Raw genomic sequence first — 25,381 nt, forward strand, 5'->3', positions numbered from 1 at the left:
AAACTGGTTCGTATATAAATTGAGTCTTTATTTTTATTATTTTAGTGATACAATTTTGAATAAATTAAAACATAATCAATCATGGAATCGGTGATCGAATTCTTAGCTTTCCGGTTTATTCATTATCTTTTATTTTTGTTTTTGTTTTTGAGAGAGATAGTACAAATTATTCATTTCAGGTCCGAATACATATCAATACCAATACAATCTTAACATCTACGCTTCTATCATTTTTTAAAAAAAAAATATCAATTATTTATCTGTAGGCTCTACTACTATATTAAGTTGAAACACCCTATCCCGGCTGTTATAAGGCCGCGGACGATGTGTTCCATGTTCAGGCCGTCTCCTGGCCGAACCTCAATATTTTCTACCCTTTTTCTTATTTATTCACTTCTTACAAGCGTTTCTTTCGGATATTTCCTATGACTTTACTTAGCCATTTAACTTAGATCCATTTAACGTTTCTAATAATACACAGCGGAATTTCCTTTCTACTTAAACTTTTATTTCCCCCTTGATCTAATCCCAATCTATCACTTGCCGGTCAGATTATCTTCTACCTTCAGACAGCCCTCTTTGACTTCTGTTCGGTTTATAGAATAATCTTAGACTTGGTTCAAGTCATACATCCTATGCATTCTATTCCCTAGACCTAACCGTCTAGTAATATGTAAGTCACTAACTATTTGTTTTCAGAGTAGTGTACTTACCGTAGCCACGTTTGTGATTCGGCGCCCTTTGATCCGTGTTTTGGATTGAACTGATCAATGCGTGCGTCTACCTTGTCTGTGTTCCTTGCCAGTCCCATTCCATCCTTGAACCGTATGCTGTAGATATGAACAATTTCCTTCGGTACTTAGTCATTTAACCAACCAACCCCACATGACTAAGTAGCCGATAAAGAATTTTCTATTCCGGCCCATCAATGCGTGCAGATCCAGTCCCGGCTTATGCACCATTTTCGTGACCGTTTTCTTGGATCTATCTTGATCCGAATCTTCGTCCTTTCCCAGTCGATCTTCTTGATCGTTCGTGGCTGCTCTCGGCCGGATCTTTACTTCTCCCATCTATACCCTTGGCTGTGGATTATTTCCTTGGCCATTTATTTACTGCCTTGTAAACAACCGTTCACTCTAATCCATCCCTGGATTATGGCCGGCCTGACTTCGTTCCCTTATTTCGATGGTCCATGCCTTCGGCGAGTTTTCGTTTTGGTTGAGAAATCTCCCTTGGCGTGAATCCCCTTCTCTATTATTTTCTCTCCATATTTCTCTGCGTATCTCTGTGTGTGTTTCGATCTCTATAGCCATGAAAATATAATCGTTATATAGGATATGAATGAGTGTCTCTTTCCATAACTGCCCATCCTTCCTTCGCACCCTGATCTAAGCCGTCTATTCCTCCAACGGTCTAGGTCGCACCCCTAGGATTCATAGGCAGTTCTTTGATCCCTTGCACCTTTTGGTCGCATCTCCCAATAGCCCATGACCTAAAGCTACCACAGTCTCACCTAGCTCAGCAACTAGCTGTTAGTCCATCCAGCTGGATCAGTACTTGATTACCTTACCGAGTTAGGTTGAGCTGCCGATCAGCTTGTCCAGCTAGTTCAGCTAGTAGCTCAGCTATTTCAGCTAGTAGCTCAGCTACTTCATCTCTTCCAGCTGGTTTAGCTCGACAATTTTCTCTCTTTTTATCTCGCTAAGTCATTTGGCCCGTTTTTCAACCCTGACTAAGCCTACACGATCATTCCTTTAACTTGCATTGTTTCGCGATCATTTCTTTGATCAGACCCAAATCACTTCTTTTCCATAAAACAAATCGGCCCATTTTAAATTCGCGGGACGCGGACGTTACATAAGTTTCTTTGACTTTTAATTCAAAACTAGATGATTACCCGTGCAAATGCAAGGAGTTTTTTTTTAATATTTTTTAAAATATTTTTAAGATTTTTTGTAACTTTAAATAAACTCAATTCAGAAATTTCTTTTTGAGGTTATCATATACATGTAAAAAAAAAGTTATTATTTAGTTCTTTTAAAAATAAATTTTTATTAATTTATTTTTAGCTATTATTTTGTCTTCAAAGAAGCTAATCAAACACATATTATACTAAACAAAATCTAGTGTTGATAATCCAACAAATACTAAGTATAAAATATCAACTTATGGTTATAAACTCAAGAGGCATATCCTATAAATAAATAGATAAATTTATTCAGATTTTCCTATTTTAATTGGTAAAGTCTTTCACAAACTCTTCTGAAATCAAAAATGAATATAATGGAGTTCTAACTATGATATCTCAAATTGTATTAAACCCATGACCACTTTTCTTCATCAAGTTTTTAGTATGAAATCATTATAGATCTCATGTTGGAGATAGACTTCTATGCTAAATCTTTCACTTGAATTTAATCACTAATTTTAATATTCGTTAACTAAAGCGAATTTAAAAACTATCAGCCCAAATTTTTTCAAAATGACGTCTTATGGTTCCATAGTTCCATATGCTAAATCTTAAAAACACTTGCATGCTTGAAAAGATTATCGAGGCTTTGGTCACATAATTTCATCCTCTTAACATCTGTTTTACTTTTTGGGATGCTTTATGTAGAAATAGAAAACTTTGGTACATAAAATTGGCATATAAACCAAAATCTACAACTTTAGGCAAAGAAACATATAAAAATTGAAAACAAATTAAAAATCCAAATTTACAATTATGAAATTTGTCTGAAAAGACTATTAGAATACGAAAAAATAATTTAAAAATCCAATCTCTACAGTTATGGGATTTTTATTTTATTTAAATTTGTTTCCAAAATAGTTACTTACTTCCATGATTTTAGTTGTATTATTTCTAATTTTTAAAGTTAATAAGATTTATCAGTCCCTTCATTTGGTTACAAATTTTGGTTTTTACGTCTAAAGTTGTGAAGTTTTATGCATAAGAGAAACGTATTGGTAAATTTTACAATTACTTCCCAATAATTTGTTGCATGAGAGAAATACGACTTTTTACAAAACAAAAATTCCTTAGTCATCATTAGTCATTACAACTAAAAATATATTTTTTTTCTTTAAGTATTTTGTATTCATCTTCTTGACTCCTTTTAAAGAGATATTATTTGGACTTTTGAGCATACAAATAAGTTTGATTACAACAGAACAAAGATTTGTCAAGATTTAAAATCTGAAGGCAACATACAAACTAAAAAGATTTGTAATCCAAATGCAAGATATAAACAAAGAGATGATTATTCACCTTTAGTTCCATAACTTTATGTTGTTGACTTCCTGATATTCATTAAGCTTTTTTCAGAGATTATGCAGTTGATCTTTTTTTGTTTTCTCAAATTATATTTGATTTTTTGTTGGACTTTGATTTTTTGTTGGACTATCTTCATCAATAATCAATAGAATAACAAGAAGTAATGGTATATTCTCTCTCACTAAAATCGAGAAGAATTTTCCAAAAAAAAAATAAAAGAAGATAAGAAGTTTATTGTTCCTAAGAGTTTTTTGTATTGTATTTAATGATTTAGGATTTTGGTGTTTTCTAAACAAATTAAAAATCAATAAAATAAATTATAAATTATTTTGTAAATCTGATGTGTCAAAATAATAGATGCTGATGTGTCAAGATTGTGAGACACAACTCAATTTTTATATAATAGATCAATTGAAAATAAATGAATTAGCACAAATCTTTCATAAATTAATGTTAGTTCCTTTAAATGTAGGATTTTAACATCTATCATGGCTTGGTGAGCAAATTTGAAACACGTTACTATATTAAATTTTAGCAGAGCACACTATTGACACTAGAAGATTGTGACTTGCCCTAAGCATTTAACTCATTCGAATTTATGGCATTGCTATATTAAGTACTTGAAAAAGACAATCTACGTACCAGACAATCAAAGATTGAAGTATTATTACATACCACGTGGAAGAGCTCTCAGTATTTTGCTTGAATTAGACCTTTAATTATACCTTCTCTTTTGCCGTAAGCATTTTTGTTTTGGTAAAAATGTTTATTTTTGTTTGTTTGTTGTATTATTTCATTTTGGAAAACTCTACACGATCACTTTAATAAAATATCGTGTTTATTAATCCCAACTACTAAATCAAATATTCTAGCCAATCACCAAATATACTCTAACAATTAAAATCGTATATGCAAAATCAAAACTGGTTCGTATATAAATTGAGTTTTTTTTTTAATATTAGTAATACAATTCTGAATAAAATAGAACATAATCGATCATGGAATCGGTGATCGAATTCTTAGCTTTCCGGTTTATTCATCATCTTCTATTTTTGTTTTTGTTTTTGAGAAAGAGAATACACATTATTCATTTCAGGTCCGAATACAATCTTAACATCTAGACTTCTATTATTTGTATTATTTTTTTTTTTAAAATGTATATTATTTATCTGTAAGCTCTACTACTATGTTAAGTTTCATTGACTTTTAATTCAAAATTAATTGAAAATAAATGAATTGACACAAATCTTTTATATATTAATGTTAGTCCCTTTAGATTTTAACATCTATCATGTCTTGGTGAGCAAATTTGAAACACGTTACTATATTAAATTCTAGCAGAGCACACTATTGGCACTAGAAGATTGTGACTTGCCCTAAGCATTTACCTCATTCGAATTTATGGCATTATTATATTAAGTACTTGAAAAAGAAAATCTACCAGACAATCAAAGATTGAAATATTATTACAAACAACGTGGAAGAGCTCAATATTTTGCTTGAATTAGACCTTTAATTATAGCTAAAGGAGTATTATGTAGAGATGATTTAATTTTTAAGAAAATATAATAAACAAATATTAGATATGTTAATGAATTGAAAAAAATATATATTGAAAAACCATAAAATTAAAAATATATCAATTTATATATATATATATATATATTAGTGTTAGTTTCTTTAAAATTATGGGAATCTAGTCTCTCCCTCACTTTTTACAAGGGGATATTTGACGGTTTTTCACACATATATATATGTCATGGTTTAATTTAGGCCTGTACCCATATGTTTATTTTTGTTTTTTTCTTTGGTAAAAATGTTTATTTTTGTTTGTTTGTTGTATGAAAATGGTCTAATGGTTAAAGTATCACTCTGAATGCTTTTCTTTGGTAGAGTTTGAAACTTCATACCACAATGTCAATCATCTTGCCCTCCCGTAAACGTTTTCAATTGCATGAAATCTTGGATTTCTATGGATCTTAAGGAACTAGTCTGAGTTTTAGTTTTTGATTCTTCGGATTAACAAAAAAAAAAAAAAATTGACAAAGCTTTTGGAAATTCACTCGAAGTTATGGCCTAGTTTGTTTTTTATTATTCTCTTTCCCACCATGCATTACAAGATTGATTTTTTTTTTTATAGCCATTCCATACGATACTAATTAAATAGTTTGATTAACCTAACCGAAAATTGTAGTTTTACAAAACTAAAAGTACGTGAACGAAAATTAATTCTATATTTTATATGAAAATTTTTTGGGTTCACCATTAGGAGTGAATCACTTTATTCACCCCCTCTTATTTTAACTATTAAGAATGTGACATCTAATATTATATTTAAATAGAAATAAAAAATAAATAATTAAAATTAAACAAATAAAATAAATTAAAAATATAAATAAAAAAGAATAAAACAAATGAACCCAAACATAATATTAAACTTTATTTATAATTAATATTGGGTCAACATATATTTTTATATAATTATTTGTTCTATTCTCAGAATTTTAATCCCTAATCTCTAAATTTTCAATTTTAATTATACTCTAAATTATAATATGTAAATATTTAAGAAACTAAAAATAAAAACTAAACCCAAATCTCTAAACTCTAATCTATCAACCTAAAAAATTTAAGAAATAAAAACTAAACCTTAAATTTTAATTTTTAAATCCTGAATTCTAAATCATGGACCTTAGAAATATATAAAAAGATCTATATATATTATTTATTTATATATAAAGATACATATTTTTATAAAATATTTAAGTAAGTGTTTTAATATTTTATTAGTTAATTTGTCCACACCTCGCGTGGGCTATATATGTCTACCAAGAATAATTTTATAAAGAAATGATTTGAAGAACATTAATTTTTTTTTATCTCTATTCTAAGTTAGAAAAATCCAAAATTTACAAATAAGCTTTTGATTTTAACAAAAGGGTATATAGATAAAAAATCAAAAATCCTAATCATATATAGATATCATAATTAACGATATTTCATTAGACATATAGATTTCATTTATTGTTTTTTTTTTACTTTCTTTTAGATTTTTACTAAATTTTGGTTTTATAAAATTATAGAAATCAAAAACCCTATAAACATAAGAAATCGTAAACACTATAATAATTAGCGATATTCTTTGTTTATTTTTTTTGTTTTTAAAACAAAATTTTGTCTAATTTTTTTTAAAATTTTGGTTTAATATAAATTTAAAAATGGTTTGATTGATTATGAAATTAAAAATAGTAATTTAGATTGGTTTGTTTTAAATTTTTTTTTACACATCATCAGATAAGAAACAATAAAAAAATAACACATAATAGGGCTAAACAGTTTTTTTGCAACCAAAATTCATTTTGAAATTGATACGTAAGCAAAAAACTGTGAAATTCGCGGTGAGTGCGACATATCAGCAAATCACTACACAACTAAGTATATAGATTTTTAAGTTTATATTTTTATTTAAAATAATATTAAATGACATATTTTATTGGCTAAAATAAGAAAGAGTGAACAGAAAGATAAGTTTTTCCGTGAGGGGTCATCCTTTAAAGAACCTTTAATTAATATGACAAATATTTCCATCTACAGCCGTCACTATGGGCACTGAAAAAAATCATTGTGCTCACAGTTATCTTGCGTCTGTCACCATACCAAAGCCTCCCATATCTTGAAAATTCTAACAAATTAACAATTATTTTTCTGCCATGGGATATTTAATACATGATCTAATTAATTTCGCTTGAGTGTTCATATATAGATGAAGATACAGTTCTTATTTTCTAAATAGTCATTGAATAATATTTTTGTCTATGTTTTAAAATGCAAAGATTGTTGATTAGGTCTTAATTGATTATGTGCATAAAGATTTATTTATAAGAGGAGTAAACGACCGCTATAAATTGAGTACTTCTCTATATGTTGTAAAGAAGAGAGAACCATATTTATAAAACAAAACAAAAAAGTAAAAAGAACGAAGAATCGATGGAGACGATGAAGGTTGAAACAATCGCTAAAGAAATCATAAAACCATCTTCCACAACTCCTCTTGATCTCAAAACTCTCCAACTATCTATTTATGATCACATCCTCCCACCCGTATACACAGTCGCCTTTCTCTTTTACACCAAAGATGATTTGATCTCTCAAGAACAAACATCCCAAAAGCTCAAGACTTCTCTGTCCCAAACCTTGACCAAATTCTACCCTCTCGCTGGAAGAATTAACGGAGTCACCGTGGATTGTAACGACGAAGGAGCTATCTTTGTCGACGCTCGTGTCCACAACTTCACTCTCTCTAGTTTCCTCACGTCCCCAGATTTCAAAGCCCTCCAACAATTGCTTCCTCTAGACTCCGTAGACAACCCTTACGAGGCTGCTGCTACATGGCCTCTTCTGCTCGTAAAGGCGACTCACTTTCAATGCGGCGGCATGGCCATAGGAGTCTGCATCACTCACAAAATCGCCGACGCAGCCTCCATCTCCACTTTCATAAGAACTTGGTCTGCTATGGCTAAGGGAGATGCTGGAGACGCTGTGGCCGGTCCCGAGTTTGCTGCAGCTAATTTCTACCCACCAGCCAATGAGGCGTTTAAGCTTCCGGTTGACGAAAAAGCCAACAAGAGAAGCAGCATCACGAAGAGATTTGTGTTCGGTGCGTATAAGTTGGAAGAGCTTAGAACCAAAGCCGCTAGTGCAGAAGCAGTTGACCGACCTACGCGTGTGGAGAGCGTTACTACGCTTCTCTGGAAGTGTTTCGTCGCTGCTGCATCCTCAAAACCGACAGAGACGACTTGTGATCACAAAGTTCTGATCCAGCTCGCTAACTTGCGCTCCAAGATACCTTCTCTTCTCCCTGAAAGCCTAATCGGAAATATCATGTTCTCTTCTGCGGTGTTAAGTATTGGTCGAGAAGGGGAAGTGGAAATCGAAGAGGCCATTAGAGACTTACGAAAAAAGAAGGAAGACTTAAGAATTATGATCCAAGAAGAGGATGGGTCATCTTCGATGATCGGTTCTAAACTAGCAAATCTGATGCTTACTAATTATTCGAGGATGAGCTATGAAACTCATGAGCCCTATACTGTTAGTAGCTGGTGCAAGTTACCACTTTACGAGGCCAATTTTGGATGGGGATCTCCGGTTTGGGTCGTTGGAAATGTGGCTCCCACGTTAGAAAACATAGCTATGTTGATCGATTCCAAGGACGGACAAGGAATTGAAGCGTTTGTCACACTGCCTGAAGAGAACATGTCGTCGTTTGAACAGAACCAAGAACTGCTCGCCTTTGCTTCCCTGAATCCTAGTGTCCTAGTCTAGATCCTGCACTCAAACCTGTTGTTTTCTTAATAAAAATTTGGATACATTTAATAAATGTCTTCAAGATGTGATACAAAATATGTAACCTTTTGGTAAATCATGTAAGCTTTCATTTATTTTTTTGAGCAAATAAAGTTCCATTCTATCTAAGTAATTCTTCGTGTGTTAAAACGTAATTACAAAAAGCCTAATGGAGATGAGATGTTATCATGAAAAGAGTTGTGTTAAAAGTTAATGGTCCAATATCATTATATCCATGATTTCCATAATAGTAACAATGATGTTACGACATTTTTTACCTTTTTAGAAATGAATGAAAACTACATAAATGAAAGCCTAGCTAATGGATTTTTTTTTTTTGGAAGAAGACCTCAAGATTTTTCTTCCAAAATTCAAGTTTTTTTTTTATTAAAAATTTTCCATAGATTCAAACGACTTTTTCATATATGTATTGTATACCATCGAGTTCATCATACGTATAACATTTTCCTCCATCATCAAAACATTAAATTATTCAGACTCCAAATTTGATCCAAAAAAAAAAAAAATTACCAGACTCCAGATTTGACCCAAAAAATAAAAAATTATCAGACTCCAGATTTGACCCCAAAATAAAATTAAAAATTATCAGACTCCAACAATGCAAGTCCGTAAAATGAGGCAGAGGACCTGCCGTAACAGACGACGGTCACTATTGTCCACATGTGGTGGAGACATGGAGTTGTCTGTTAGTCTGTTACTTTCATGATTCTCGCTGAGACGTCTGTTCACCCAAATGGTCAATATAGTATATGACAAAACCATATACAGAAACCATATATATATATATAATATTAAATATATAATATTAAACATCCAGTTCTCTGCAAATTGGTTTTAATTAGTTCAAAACCGTGTTGTAGTTCAGACAAATACAATATTTTGTTTGGGTAGACAATCTATTTCCACACGAGAACTATCATATAACCAGTGACGGAGCCACTTACAAGTTATTAGGGGTCATTGGCCCCCAGTGGATTTTTAAAAATTAGAACAACTTATTAAAGCCCAGTTTTAATGCCCCATTGATTAAATTATATATGCCCCCATTCTCTTATTTATTAAACACAAACTAATAAAATTGGATTTTTAAGCCCTTAAGCCCAATAAACAAACAAACACAAGCTTGAAGCTACTAATAAAAACAAAAAAACGTGATTGATAAAAAATGAAGAATTCCACATCGACATCTAGTGAAACAAATTCTAATAAAGGCTGCATATATATAGTTTATTTTATTTTAGCAACATCAATAATTTTTTTGGGCTTAAAAGTTAAAACATAAAAGCCTACGTTTAAAGAGCTTCCGCTAAATCAAACGGAACTCGGGTAGATCAAACATTGCTTTGGTTTGATTTGGCCCACCGATTTAATTATCGGTTCACGGAGTTTTAATTGGTTTTTTTGGATTTTTAAAGTTTTTAAAAATCCGATTTTACTAGCTAATTTAGATCGGATCGTTAGCTGGTTTTTAATTAAACCGATTTAACCAACCGATCTAATCTGAGTTTTAAACATCACTGCAAAAATAGCATACTATGAATCAATTAGTAAGTCTTATATATTTGTTTAATTATTTATTTTAGTTAATTTTTTAACTTAATTTAAATTAGTAACACAATTATTTTTTTCTCAGTTGATGGAAAAGTTTTTGAAAAGAAAATCCGCCTCAACATCTGAGACTGAGAGTAATTTGGATGATTTGCCATGGGATCCTGCTAAACGGAAAAAGATTTTGGAATATCATCCAAATAAAAGAGATGAGGTAAGACGCAAATATCTTGATAGAGGTCCTTGTAAGCCTTATGGTCATAATTTTTCAAAAAAAATGATAGGAAAATCATTAGAATATTTAATCCAGCTTGGTTTGATCAGTATGCTAACTGGCTTGAGTATAGCGTATCGAAAGATAAAGCCTTCTGTTTGTGCTGTTACTTGTTTAGAGATGATATACAAAAACAAGGTGGGAATGATGCATTTGTGACCGAAGGTTTTTCTAGTTGGAATAAATCTGAAAGATTAGCTATTCATGTGGGTGCTATGAATAGCTTTCATAATATTGCTGTTAAGAAGTGTGATTCTTTGATGAATCAAAATCATTCTATTGAGCATGCTTTTTATAAACAAGATGATGTGGCAGAAAATGAGTATCGTATTCGGTTAAATGCTTCAATTGATGCTTCTAGATATTTGTTGCGACAAGGATTATCTTTCCGTGCTCATGATGAGTCAGTAGAGTCTGATAATAAAGGGAATTTCAAACAACTCTTGAAATACACAGCAGAACAGAACGAGGTTGTAGGTAAGGTTGCTTTGGAGAATGCTCCAAAAAATAACCAAATGACTTCTCCTCCGATTCAGAAGGATATCGTACACTGTTTTGCAGAAGAAGTTGTGAAATCTATTATAGAAGAAATTGATCATGGTGTTTTTGGTCTATTGGTGGATGAATCTGCTGATGTTTTACATAAAGAACAAATGGCTGTTGTTTTTCGGTTTGTCGATAAGATAGGAACAATCAAAGAAAGATTTATTGGTGTTGTTCATGTAAGAGACACATCTTCCTTGACTCTCAAGCATGCTATAGATGATTTGTTTGCTAAGTATGGATTGAGCTTGAAAAATATAAGAGGTCAAGGTTATGATGGAGCGAGTAACATGAAAGGTGAATTTAATGGTCTCCGGTCTTTGCTTCTAAGGGAAAACAGTTCAGGCTATTATGTTCATTGCTTTGCTCATCAACTTCAGTTGGTTGTAGTGGCAATTGCGAAAAAACATTTTGAAGTTGGTGATTTTTTCGATAAGATATCTACAATGTTGAATGTTGTTGGAGCTTCGTACAAACGAAAAGATAAGTTTCAAGAAATATACCGAAAAGAAATTGAAAAAGAAATCAATGATGGTGAAATTAGCACAGGGAAAGGAAAGAATCAAGATCGTTCTCTTCCAAGGCCAGCAGCTACTCGTTGGGGTTCTCATCATAAGACATTGTTCCGCTTGGTCGAGTTATTTTCAATAGTTACTAAGGTGCTTAAATTTATTCAAACTGAAGGCATTGAAGACTCGAAGAAACATCAAGCATATGGTCTTGCTAATTATTTGCACACATTTGATTGTGTGTTCTATATGCATTTTATGTTGCATATCTTGGGGCTAACTGAAAATTTATCCATGGCTTTGCAAACAAAAGATCAAGACATTCTCAATGCTGTTTCGTTGGTCGAATCTACAAAGCGAGAACTACAGAAGTTTAGAGATGATGGATGGGACTCACTGATGGTTAAGGTTCATTCTTTTTGTAAGAAACATGACGTTGACATGGTCATGATGGAAGATGAGTTTGTTGATTTCAGAAGGCCAAGAAAGAGAACCAACACAACCAATTTACAATATTACAAGATCAGTTGTTTTAATTTTGTTCTGGATTTGCAGCTGCAAGAGTTCAATGATCGTTTTACTGAAGTAAACACTCAACTCCTTATTTGCATGGCTTCTTTAAGTCCCACAAGTTCATTCAAGCAGTTTGATAAAGATAAGTTGATGAAGTTGGTTGAGTTCTATCCAGATGATTTTACTTCTGTTGAGCGTTTTTCTCTTGAGCAGCAATTTAACATCTACATTGACAATGTAAAAGAGGATAAACGATTTAGCAATTTGAAAAGTCTTGGAGATCTTTCGCGTCTGATGGTGGAAACACAGAAACATCTTGCACATCCTCTTGTTTACAGATTATTGAAGTTGGTGTTGACTTTACCAGTTGCTACAGAAACAGTTGAGAGATGTTTTTCTGCAATGAAGTTTGTGAAAACAACTTCTCGCAATCGAATTGGAGATCAATTTTTAAGCGATTGTCTTGTTTGTTTTATTGAGAAAGAGTTGTTTGAATCAGTTACAAATGAAACAGTGATGAAGAGATTTCAAACCATGGCTCAACGTAGAGTATGCTTGTAAGGTGGTTTTAATAATATTTATAAACTATTTTTATTTTTATGTATGATTTTTTAAATATTTATTTATTTAATTTTTTATATTTAAATATTTATGCCCCCAATGAAAAAAATTTCTGGCTTCGCCACTGCATATAACACCAAATCCCCATCAAACTATAATCTCGTCTTAGATCCCCACGAAAGCAAACTTTTTTTTTTTTCCACGAAAGCAAACTTGAAGATCTATATCTCTCCAACAAAAAAATAGTTCTACAACACGGTGCCGACAGTGTAGAATACCTGATCATGACATCCAAGTCGGTGCATATACAGTTCCAGCGGGTTGGACCTTCATGGGCTATCCTAATGCCCATTTCAATCCAAATAAGTATGAGGATCCTTTCGTATTTAACCCATGGCGCTGGAAGGTGATTTTAAATTTTAATCGATCGTCATCTTTTACTTATATATATTTCCAATTCCACTAATCAAATCCAGAATTTTTTTACTAAAATATGAAGATTAAACTACAGTTTCAGGGAACAGACTTGGGTCCCGTAGTCACCAATATTTTTATATTTCCTTTAATCACTACCAGAAAAATAGGTATTCTTAACACACGAAAATAGTTATTGTAGAGGTAAAATAGCGTTTTCATAAATAATATGACAATGATAGCTATAATAGCCTCACCCATACAATAGCGGTTCTACGTACACTATTATAGCGCTAATCGAATGCTTTGAAATTTTTTAAACGTATCCTAAGAAAGAAGAGGTCAAAGAGATACATATCCTAAGAGATTTTTTTTTTAGGTCTAAATTTTTTAAAGCATTCGATTAGTGCTATGATAGACAAATATATAATAGCATACGTAGAACCGTTATTGTATGGGGGAGACTATTATAGCTACGCGCTGTCATAGCATTTAGGAAAAAACTACTATACTCCTATAATAACTGTTTTCGTATGCGAATAATATCCATTTTTTCTTGTAGTGTTGTGACAAAAAACATATTTAATTTTCTAAATGTTTTTCATTATATACCATTAAATTATATAATAATTTGCTATTAACATATTTGTCATCTCAAGTCGGCTTCATCAAAGGTCGGCTTCTATATGAGAATGTCTTGTTAGCGTCTGAGTTAGTCACCGAGTTTCACAAGTCCCGAAATTGCTCAAGAGGGTGTCTTCAGATCGACTTTACGAAGGCTTATCATAGTTTAAATTGGGAGTTCCTTATCAATATCATGAAGGCTATTGAGCTTCCGGAGGCTTTCATAAACTGGATATCTGAATGCATATCCTCTCCCTCGTACAGCATCTCTTTTAATGGCGAGCTTGTTGGCTACTTTCCGGGCAGGAAGGGCATCCGCCAGGGAGACCCTATGTCATCTCTTCTCTTCGTTCTTGCAATGGATGTCCTCTCCAAGAAACTTGACATTGGAGCTTCTGATGGTACTTTCTCTACTCATCCTTTGTGTGTGGCACCCCTCGTTATTCACTTAAGTTTTGCGGATGACGTGTTGGTCTTCTTTGATGGATCAGACCATTCCGTGCACGGTATCTTATCTATTTTGGAAGACTTCAAGATCGTTTCTGGACTTTGTATTAATGATAACACCGGATTTTGACCATTTTTATGGATCACTTTAATGTTTTTTACAGGTGTTTTTACTCTATTTTCAAAAGTTTTCAAAGGATTTCTATGTTTTCGGATTTTAAAAGACTTTTCAGGTAATTTGGGTTAAAGAGGCACAAATTGGAACAAAAAAGACTCTTTTGGATAAATGCAGACCGTCAGAACTCTCATGGAGATACAAAGACCTTCTCACCGTCTGATCACCCTCAAAATTGGACAACTTATAGAAGAATCAACCAGCTTTCAAATGCGCTTGGTTTGGAGACATTCCAACGGTTGGATCTCAAGATATTCCATTAGCTCCGGAGCCACTCGAAGACGGCCAGCAAGTCACCCGACCGCGGCCACCAGCCCATTCCCCGCGGTCATAAGCCTCCCGACCACGGCCAGCCACCTATTTCCCGCGGTCACGTCATTCCCGACCGCGGCCGACCAACTCCGAATTAAAGCCCACATTTCTGAAGCCCAAAGTCTTCTTAGCCTCAATTCCGGAACCCTAGAGACCATGGAGTATTGAAGACTATAAATACTTGTCATTTAGGTCGTTTTTAGACACTACCCCTTCATACTTTACAGAAACCCTTTTCCTTTAGCCGTTTTTATGCGATTTTTGTAGAAGATTGTTCAAGTCTGAGTTCTTCAATAGATAAGCTTTCTTTCATCTATTTTCTTTACTGTTTTTGATTACTTTTATTAAAACCAATGATGATGTCGATCTCAGCTATGTCTGAGTAGATCCCGAGTTGGGTTTGGGGTTCCTGAAAGGGTCTCTCATAATCGATTAAGACATCTAGGTTTATAGATCTGAGATTTTAACTTTGTTCTCTGTTTATTCTCGTTCTTATTGCATGTATGCTTGATTGATCACCTAGTATCTGATCTAGATAGTTAATGTTGCGAAAGTTTTCATTAAGTATTAGCCCTAGAATGAAACAGGCGATTTTTCTGTAGCAGTGGAAACCTACCTGCAGCGAGATCGTGAGTATTGACGAGTCTTGTGCAGCTCTTGTGTTCTCTCCCTTCCAGGGCCAGAGTGGAAACCTACTGGTCAAGGTTGCGAGAAACAGTTGGTTATGATCACGACAGTGACGTAGTCATACCGCCGTACTCTAGCTCTAGAACCCTATATATCGATATCCGTCAATCCCAATCTATTAACCCTAGTGTCAAAACCGATTATGATCCCTGTAGAGTTCCCGAAAGCTCAGCGTTTTTAGTCATAGTTTACAAACCAATCGATTTTTACTTGCTTATTTAGATCTGCATTTTAATTGCCTTAGTTCAATATTTTGCTTACTCTATTTGCTTTCCATTCGATTTTTCTACTTGTTCATTAGGATAGATTTATTTGCTTTCTTTTGCTTTAGTTTAATCCGTGACAAACAACCAACCTCTAAAAACAATCTAGTCTAGACATAAAGTTAGAAACCGTAGAAGAATACCAGGCACACAAATCTCTGTGGATTCGATCCCTAAATACTACAACTGATTAGCTGTGCACTTGCGGCTTTCATTTGTTTTTGTTAAGGGTAAAACTTGTTCCCTCACGCAGTTGACACGCATCAATTAACAAGGAAAAAACAGCGGATTTCATTGACGGTGGAAATTTGGAGGAGGGTCGGCTTATGGCTGCTAACGCCGGGGTTAACCAGGGCTCTTTCCCCGTTAGGTACCTCGGTGTCCCTCTCACCTCTCAGAAACTCAGGAAACAGGATTATCAGCCCCTGATAGAGAAGCTCACAAAGCGTTTCAACTCCTGGACTGTTCGTCTTTTGTCATTCGCGGGCAGGCTTCAGCTGATCCAATCAGTCATTTACTCCACTATTACTTTCTGGGCTTCCATTTTCATTCTCCCAAAGCAATGTATATCTACCATTGAGAGGATGTGTAATGGATTTATGTGGAATGGGGCTCCCAACAACGCAAAAGGTGCTAGAGTCAGCTGGGATTCAGTTTGCTCTCCGAAATCTAGTGGCGGGCTAGGTCTCCGGAGATTATCTGACTGGAACTTGGTCCTCGGGCTTAAACTGAGATGGTTAATATTTGCGTCGGGTGGCTCCCTGTGGGTTTCGTGGGTCAGACTTAATCTCATTGGTAACTCTATTTTCTGGGACTTAGACCCTCGTAACTCTGGCAGCTGGATTTGGAAAAAGCTCTGCAAGCTTCGCTCAGTCGCCAGACCTTTCATCGTGTGTGAGATTGGCTCAGGCATTACTGCAAACTTCTGGAGTGATAATTGGACGGGTCTAGGTCCGATTATTGATTTGACAGGCGACACTGGCCCCCAAATTTCTGGCCTCTCCATTGGCGTTTCTGTCGGAGATGCGATCATCGACGGCTCTTGGTGGTTGGCTACTTCTAGAAGCCGTAACCCCATCATCGGTCTCCTCAAACAATGCCTCCCTCCGCTAGCTCCTATTCTTGAATCCGAAGTCGACGACTCCTTTTTGTGGCAAGTGGGGAATTCTACTCCCACGAACATCTTCTCTGCAAGGAATACTTGGGCCAGCTTATTCCCAAGTAACATCTCAGCTCCCTGGTCCACATCAGTTTGGTTCAAAGGTATGATTCCTAAGCATACTTTTTTAACCTGGTTGGTGGCTAGGAATCGATTGCATACCCGGGATCGTTTGCAAAGCTGGGGTGTCCATGTTCCTTCTTCTTGTCTCCTATGCAGCTCTGCTGATGAAACAAAGCAGCACTTGTTTTTTGATTGTATATATAGCTCGGAAATTTGGTCCTTTTTTATGAACAAAGCCCATCTCTCTCCTCTTATCGCTTTTGAGGATGGATTGAGATGGATTAAGGACCCGGTTAGAGACCCTAACATCTCCCTGATCATCAAGCTTCTATTCCAAGCTTCGGTTTACGCCATTTGGCGCGAATGTAACTCAAGGCTTCACTCTAATTCCTCGAAGCCTCAGTCTGCTCTCATTGCTGACATACAACTGACTCTCCGATGCCGCCTTGACCCGCTATCTCGTGCGCAACGGAACCTTCCCTCGGTTGTTTCTCTCTTAACATCTTGGTTTACGGGTTTTCAGCCCCCTTGACTTCTCTTTTTTGTTGTTGTGCTTGTGGTGGCTTTTTGGTGCAGCTTGTTGCTGTTTGTCCATGTGTTGGTGTAATTTTTTGTCCGCATGGTTGTAATTTCACTTTCTAATATCAATAGAAAATTCAGTTAAAAAAAAAACATATTTGTCATAGTAAAACAACATATTATAATAATTTATTTACATAGTATTAAATATTTTCAACAGGTTTTCAATGGCAGTTTATGAACAATTTTTTTTTGTCTAAAGGAAACAATAGAAGGTATTCTATATTATGCAACATAATAATACTGATTGTCGTTCTTCTTTACTAGTAATTGGTTCGCGCTACGCGCAGATTATTTTGATAAAAGAAAATAACTTTAAATTTAATAATAATTGCTTATTTTGGATGATAATATGTATTCGAATAAGATTTTTTAAATTTATTAAATGTCTATTTGTATTTTAAAAACATAATCTCTACCGAACATATGTAAGAAAAACTTAATTTTGGTTTTCTTTGCCGTTGACCCATTTGGTTATGGAGCCGCTGACTCATTTAGTTACCCGTACGGGAGTAAGGTTTTGAGCTCTATAAGCCGATATCTCTATATATACAACGACAAACGTCAATAATCAATATATTGTAATTTATGAAATTGAATTTACATTTGTAGTCTTATCACACACTGTCCTACGAATCTGTGTACTAACAATTTTCTCTTACACAGTTTATTTTAACGTTTTGTAAAGTTTGTGTTTTAACCCTTAATCTACACTAATAAAAGGAGATAGTTTGTTTCTGTTATATCATAGTATAATTTACACAAATGAGATACCATACTTTTTTTAAGTCAAAGTAAATCAGATTCACACATCACATAATAACTCAGCAGCTCGTACTTAATAAAGTTACGCTAGACTTTTTGGCTCATTATTTGTTTTACTTATGGGCAATCACATCCCACTATATTATTTAAACCACGATTATCCTTTCACAATCAAGAAGTAGTTTTTTTATTACACTAAATTTCTAATGGAGCACGAACCATGCCAAACTCTTTAAAAATAATAGTTACATACATTATTAATTGAATATATTCCAAGATCAGCAAAAGGGTTGTCTAGACAGAAAAAGATGAAGCATAGTTTGCTTTTCCCATTTGAAAAAAAAACACATAGTTTTGGAAAAGACTCTTACTTCAATTTTCTATAGTCGGGGCGTGAGGTAAGCACTTGATTGAAGAACAGAAATACATGAAAATGATAAGTTATAAATCTGGCTGAGAGGAACAATAACTTTTTTTTATTTTATCCAGAAGATACTGTTTTTCTTTTATACCCCTTAAACCACAATCTGCGGCTTGTTACTCTCATGCATAGTGATTTAACATTTCTGTGATGTGTAAGTAATGAAAGATAAAGAGATGCACAAACTGGTAGGATGAATATACACACCTCGGACAACTACAATTTCATGTTCTCTAATTAAACTACCCAAAGGTATGATATCGTCTATCATCACCATGCACTCAAAATTTATTGTTATTGTTCGTACTTTCAGACATGGTAACTCAAGCTCAGGATGGAGACCAGGATGAACCAAAAGGAACTTAAGGAAAGCTCCCTCAGAAACTTTACAACATCAAATATAAGAAAGGAAAGCTACCAAATTTAATATGTTTTGTAGGCTTGTTAGCTAACAGAGGTAACAAGCCTACTTTGATATTGTACGTTGCTAGAGCTGATTGGATTGCTGTTAATAGCTTTTTGTATTCACCTCTATGTACATAGACATTAGTTAAAACCATATAAGCATCTAAGTGAGAATACGAATTCAAATCTTGATTGACCATCAAAACACTAAATCTGTGGATATGATATTCCATTAAATATGTACATTACGATCACTTTTTATGAACTAAAATTCAGAAGTTGGAGAGTTAGATGTTCAGACCTTCAGCCATGACTTCATATATTAGCCAAAACTAGAATATTTGTGACATACTTATTAACTTAAAATATCCTCTTTCTTTTTGTAAGATTTTTTTAAAAAAAAAAAAAAAAATCCCTTGATTGGGTCCTAACCAGGCTGGGGAGAGGATGGAGAGTGGTTTAAATCATGCTTCTTTACCGTCACGTTTATAATACACGCTGCAAACAAACAAAAAGATAATACGTGTTAATTATAGATTATTTTTCAAGATGCTAAGCACTACAATACATAGAATACCACCGTGAAGTTAAACTACAATAACATATAGAAGTTAAAATATTCAATCGTTTTTATGTGTGCGCCAGCTGAATTATTTTTCCAAGAGATTAGGGTATCTAATTTCTCTTAAAATATTCGAAAAAAAAAATGCTATGTGAACATACCAAAATTGACTGAAACCCTAAACTGAAAGATGAAATTGAAATAAGGGAGAAGTCGAAGGACGCAAAAGATGAAGGTTTTAATTTTGAAATCAGCGAAGAGTTGACCTTCTCATTTAGTCATCGGCACCCCCTTCTCTGTCATAAGCAAGGTTTGGAATCCTTAATTATTTACAAATTATGAAGTTACATAACAATTTTGAATATCTGAAAATTAGATAATTAGGGTTCAAAGTCGGAACCTTCTTTCTTTTCTTCATCTTCACCACTTATATCATGTAGTTGAGTGTCTCTAACCATGGTATTAAAATTTCTACTGGCATGCCGCATGATCCCTTCTTTTCTTCCTCCACAACCTCTCGCCGTTCTTCTCAATACCTTTCACTTGTCTACATGATTTGGTCACAAAATTAGAAATCCACGAATGAAAATCTTTTGGGTATATATGAAGCAAAAAGTACAAACCTCACAGTTCTTCGATCCTAGAAGACATTCCAAGAACAATAACATATGTATGGTTTGTTGGAATCAATATTTGTGGATGTAGAATACGAAGAGGTATCATTTAGTCTTGGTAAATGGTAGACGTTGAATTTGGAAGAAGAAACGAAAGTATTAAAACGGCTAATTAGGAATGAGTTCTTTTCTTTTACGTGGGTGTGAACTTGCTGACGTGGCAATTTGCAAATAACTGTCGATTAAGCTACGATTTCACAATTTTTAAGAATGCCACATGTCTACTTGAAACTAAATTAAAACCTGCTGATGTGGATACCTTTACGAGCCTCAAACTTCTACTTTTATTAGAGTAAATTTGCCATAAAAATGAACATAAAATGAACATATTAGTGCAAAAATAGATAAAGTGGACAAATGGCAAATAAATGGCCAGAAAAAAAATCACAGCATTTCAACAGTATTACACACACAATGTCATAGTCTTATAATTTAAGTCTTTATTTGCCATTTGCCCACTTTTATCTGTTTTTTTTTTTGCGAAAAATCTCCTTTTCTATATAGTGTAATCTAATTCTAATAAATAGCATTCAAGAAAAAGAATCATATATTTGTCTATGTTATTTATGTTGTAAATTAGTTCTTGGTGATTTATTAATAAAATTATAATGATTCATCAAATCACATAAAATTATTGATCTTCTTTTAATTAGAATAATCTAAATTAGAATAGTCATTATAAGACAGTTATTAATTATAAGAGGAGTAGACTAGCTATATAAAGGAGTACTTATCTATCCTTTAAAGAAGAGACAACATATTAGCAAAAACAAGGAATAAGAAGAAGAAGAATCGATGGAAATGATGAAGGTTGAAACAATCACTAAAGAAATCGTAAAACCATCTTCCACAACTCCTCTTGATCTCAAAACTCTCCAACTATCTATTTATGATCACATCCTCCCTCCCATTTACACAGTCGCCTTTCTCTTTTACACCAAAGATGATTCGATCTCACGAGAACACACTTCCCAAAAACTCAAGACTTCGATGTCCCAAACCTTGACCAAACTCTACCCTCTCGCCGGAAGAATTAACGGAGTCACCGTAGAGTGTAACGACGAAGGAGCTATCTTCGTTGATGCTTATGTCAATAACTACACTCTCTCTGATTTTCTCACACCCCCAGATTTCAAAGCCCTCCAACAGTTGCTTCCTCTAGATGTTGTAGGCAACCCGTGCGAGGCTGCTGCTACATGGCCTCTCCTGCTTGTAAAGGCCACTTACTTTCAATGCGGTGGCATGGCCATCGGAGTCTGCATCTCTCACAAAATAGCCGACGCAGCCTCCATCTCCACTTTCATAAAAACTTGGTCTGCCACAGCTCGAAGAGAGGCCGATGCAGCCGTGGCGTGTCCCGAGTTTGTCTCTACAAATTTCTACCCACCAGCCAATGAGGCCTTTAAGGTTCCAGTTGACGAGAAAGCCAACAAGAGACGCAGCATCACGAAGAGATTCGTGTTCGCTGCGTCTAAGTTGGATGAGCTCAGGACCAAAGCCGCTAGTGTAGACTCTGTATCCCCACCTACGCGGGTGGTGAGCGTCACTGCCCTTCTCTGGAAGTGTTTCGTCGCTGCTGCATCCTCAAAGACAGATAATTGTGATTTAAAACTGTTGATCCAACCCTTTAACTTGCGCCGCAAGATACCTTCCCTTCTGCCAGAAAGCCTAATGGGAAATGTCATCTTCTGTTCAGTGGTCTTGAGTAGTGATGGAGAACGGGAAGTGAAAATTGAAGAGGCAGTTAGAGACTTGAGAAAAAAGGGGGAGGACTTACAAATTGTGATCCAAGACGAGGATGAGTCATGTTCGATGATCGGTTCTAAACTAGCAAATTTGATGCTTAGTAATTATTCGAGGATGAGCTATGAGACTCATGAACCCTACACCGTGAGTAGCTGGTGCAAATTACCACTTTACGAAGCCAATTTTGGATGGGGATCTCCGGTTTGGGTTGCGGGAAATGTATCTCCCGCTTTCGACAACTTAGCCGTGTTGATCGATTCCAAAGACGGACAAGGAATTGAAGCGTTGGTCACACTGCCCGAAGAAAACATGTCGTCCTTCGAGCAAGACCCAGAGCTGCTCGCCTTTGCTGTCATGAATCCTAATGTCTTGGTTTAAATTCTGCAATAATTTATATCAAACCGTTGTTTCCTTGATCAATATTTGGGTATATCGAATCGGTGTACTATATATCAAATAAACAAATGTGACTTGTAAGAAAATCATGTAAGCTTTCATTATATCCGAATATAATTCTCCGCGTAGAATAACGTAATTAATTAGCAAAAGCCAAATGGTGTCGGGGATTAGGAGCTATGTCGGGCCTGTTCGTTGCACAAACGCTGCGTCTACGTTGTGCGTCAAAAAAAAAAAGACGCTGACGTAGCTAAATATCTCGATGGGTTTACGCCGGACTGTTAAAATTAACCACCGAGAGGAGTCGCAGCTGCCGCTGAAATTTCCAGCGTCCTAATTTTGTAGCTGCGTCTATTATTATTAATACCGGCGGCCTTGCTCTCTACACCCGTACGTTCCAAACATCAAACTTCATCCAAGTTCCGTTTCCCATTTTGGAACGTTTCAGAAACTGAAGCGCGGGAAAACAGATTGGAAACATGTTTTTTAAAAATCCAGTTGAAACTGAGTTTGAGAATCAATAGAAGATAAGTCTACATTGATTGATTCACTAGAGTAATTAAAAGTTTTTTTAGGGATAATTAGTTTTATAATGCTAATTGATTTAGGAATTGTCCTCTTAATGTTTTCTAAATAAAATTTGTCCCCTTAATGTTTAATTTAAATTTAATCCAATTATACCCTTTAATTACGAATTAATAAAATTGTATTAGATTTGAACTTAATTTTATTTAAATTGGAATTATCCCCTTAATGTTTTCTTCTTTCTCCTCTGCCTTGTCGTATTCCTCACTTTTTCTTTCAGTATTCTCATTCAATTTCGATTCTAGGGTTTACAAATTCTCAATTGATTTGGGGGTTTTGTTGATTTACAGTTTTTTACTACCTTGCATGATTCATATTTTGTTTCTAGCTGCATGCATGATTATAATTTCGTTCATAGCCGCATGAATGATTCTGGGTTTTATAATTTTGATTCTGGGTTTGCTAATTTCGATTCTGGGTTTGCTAATTTCGAATCTAAGTTCTGCACCTTCCTAATTGCTTTGGGCTATTGTTTATAGTAATTGGTTGATTCTGGGTTTGCTAATTTTGATTTTGTGCATGATTGAATGAGCTAGTCTTCAAAAATTTACAAGTTGTGTGATGTTTTTAAACGATTATGCTGTTGTTGTTTGGTCAAAGATTTTCATATGGTTTTTTACAACTGAATGAACAGATTTTAAAAACAATAGTCATCGACAGGGGTTGTTAGAGGGATTATGCTAAACTAGATATTGAGCTTTTTTTTTTAGCAAAGAGAGTTCATTACAAGGATAGCATAACGTAAGTTTGATGCATATTTAAAAATAAGAAACAAAAAAATCAAACAGACATGTTAAATCAAGTAACAAAAGTTACAATTAATTAGTCAAATTATAAGATACTATAGTCTGTTTATCTTCTTTACCTTTTCGCCCAAAGAAAAAGAAAAATATATTATACCAACTTTGACCAGCTGGTGTCGTTATGATTGGACGATGTATTGATGATAATGTATTTTGGTCGCATATTTCTGAGTTCTGCACCTTCCTAATTGCTTTGGGCTATTGACCTATTGTTTATAGTAATTTGGTGATTCTGGGTTTGGTAATTTTGATTCTGGGCATAACTAAATGAGCTAGTCTTCAAAGATTTACAAGTTGTGTGATGTTTTTAAACGATTATGCTGTTGTTGTTTAGTCAAAGATTTTCATATGGTTTTTTACAACTGAATGAACAGAATTTAAAAACAATAGTCATCGACATGTGTTGGTAATGGAGTTGTATTAAGGTTCACTTTTGGTTGTTGAGTTCGCTACCAAGATTTGGGATACTGCTGGTCAATTGAGGTAAGATTACCCTTTGTCTCTTGTTTTAATTTTTTTTTTTAATTTTCCACCTTAGTTGAATTCAATCCTTTTGAGGAAAAGGTTTTGACATTTGTTTCTCTGTGTTTAGGTGAAATTCATGCTTTTCTGTAATTTTAGCATAAGCGATTATATTAAAATTCATATTTGATGATATATGTTTGAATTCTGTAACTTGATGAAATCTGCACACAAATAAAAATATCGTGAGAAGTGAAACAATTAAGGATTTGTCATTAACTTATACAAATCAAGTGTAGTTTATTTTAGTTTTGTTATTTTTTGTAAAAACTTCCGTTCTTGTCGATCATATTGTTCCAGGTCTTCAATAGAAATGGTACGTAGGAGTGATTAAGAAAATTTTGAAAGTGAACAATGATGGGTATGATCACAATAGCTTATTGATTTTTTAGCATTTGATCACAATAGCTTTTTTATTATAATGGAACGATGAGATGTATGTTTTTTTAGCAATTGATCACAATAGCTTATTGATTTCACCATGTAAAGCAAGCGATTGATTCTAATTTCGATTATTGTCGCATATATTTGTAGGTATGGACGAGGAACTTCCGAAACTGCTTTTCGAGTCTGGTTTTGTGAATGATATTGACAAGATCAACAATCGATGCATTCTTAACACAATGGCCCTCGTTAAGAAAGCACTTCCAGACGAATACTGTAGAGTTCTGCTAGACCCTGTCTTTGGACCTGTTTTGTCAATTATCGAGAACAACATAGGATATTCAGGGCGACTAGTCCATAGCTTTCTGTGTAAGGAGCTCATCACCGACAAGAAACACGAGCTATGGTTCGTGTTTGTGGGGAGACATCTTCGATTTTCTCTGCAAGAATTTCATGCGATTACTGGCCTGAACACGAAAGACGATGAGACTTGTGATTTCAGTGATTGGATTGATAATGGCGGGTTCTGGAGTAAGTTGTTGAGAAGCAAATGTGGAATTACTTTATCTAAAATAGAAAATGAGTATCTTGGGCGTGTAAACAAATGGAGGCGTGAAGACAGGTTGCGGTTAGTGTATTTGTATGTTATTGCTTCTCTGGTAATGGCGAAGAGCAAGACCATTAAGATCCCAAAAGAATATATCATTCTTGCTATAGATCTGTGATATAGGCACGGGCCTATAGATGGGGATGGATCCTTGTTGCTGGTTGTGTAACTCTCTCAACAAGAAGAAGGAATGGAAGTTGAT

At 34.4% G+C, this 25,381-nt stretch overlaps 3 protein-coding genes across 3 annotated transcripts; all 3 read left to right on the forward strand.

Moving 5' to 3' along the window:
* The first annotated feature begins 7,212 nt into the window (after nucleotides 1-7,212).
* On the forward strand, nucleotides 7,213-8,747 carry LOC18028819 (BAHD acyltransferase BIA1). Its single transcript, XM_006414459.2, has one exon. It carries the CDS (start codon nucleotides 7,262-7,264, stop codon nucleotides 8,594-8,596), a length of 1,335 nt encoding a protein of 444 aa, XP_006414522.1. The 5' UTR covers nucleotides 7,213-7,261; the 3' UTR covers nucleotides 8,597-8,747.
* Nucleotides 8,748-10,274: 1,527 nt separating this feature from the next.
* On the forward strand, nucleotides 10,275-12,586 carry LOC18028820. Its single transcript, XM_024149038.1, has 7 exons — nucleotides 10,275-10,400; nucleotides 10,511-10,725; nucleotides 10,834-10,937; nucleotides 11,028-11,288; nucleotides 11,384-11,389; nucleotides 11,469-11,662; nucleotides 12,077-12,586. The coding sequence occupies exons 1-7, from the start codon at nucleotides 10,275-10,277 to the stop codon at nucleotides 12,584-12,586; spliced, it is 1,416 nt and encodes a 471-aa protein (XP_024004806.1).
* Nucleotides 12,587-20,907: 8,321 nt separating this feature from the next.
* LOC18028821 (BAHD acyltransferase BIA1) lies at nucleotides 20,908-22,382 on the forward strand. Its single transcript, XM_006414461.2, has one exon. The coding sequence runs from the start codon at nucleotides 20,932-20,934 to the stop codon at nucleotides 22,258-22,260; it is 1,329 nt and encodes a 442-aa protein (XP_006414524.1). The 5' UTR covers nucleotides 20,908-20,931; the 3' UTR covers nucleotides 22,261-22,382.
* Nucleotides 22,383-25,381: the final 2,999 nt, after the last annotated feature.

Source organism: Eutrema salsugineum, unplaced genomic scaffold, assembly GCF_000478725.1.
Source record: "Eutrema salsugineum unplaced genomic scaffold, Eutsalg1_0 scaffold_1, whole genome shotgun sequence".
Classification (NCBI taxonomy): Eukaryota; Viridiplantae; Streptophyta; class Magnoliopsida; order Brassicales; family Brassicaceae; genus Eutrema; species Eutrema salsugineum.

Coding starts and splice junctions, on each gene's coding strand:
- LOC18028819 (XM_006414459.2), top strand. CDS start 7,262: ATGGAGACGATGAAGGTTGAAACAATCGCTAAAGAAATCATAAAACCA.
- LOC18028820 (XM_024149038.1), top strand. CDS start 10,275: ATGGAAAAGTTTTTGAAAAGAAAATCCGCCTCAACATCTGAGACTGAG. Junction 10,401..10,510: donor ATCCAAATAAAAGAGATGAG/GTAAGACGCAAA, acceptor TGGTTTGATCAG/TATGCTAACTGGCTTGAGTA. Junction 10,938..11,027: donor AGAACAGAACGAGGTTGTAG/GTAAGGTTGCTT, acceptor TTGCAGAAGAAG/TTGTGAAATCTATTATAGAA.
- LOC18028821 (XM_006414461.2), top strand. CDS start 20,932: ATGGAAATGATGAAGGTTGAAACAATCACTAAAGAAATCGTAAAACCA.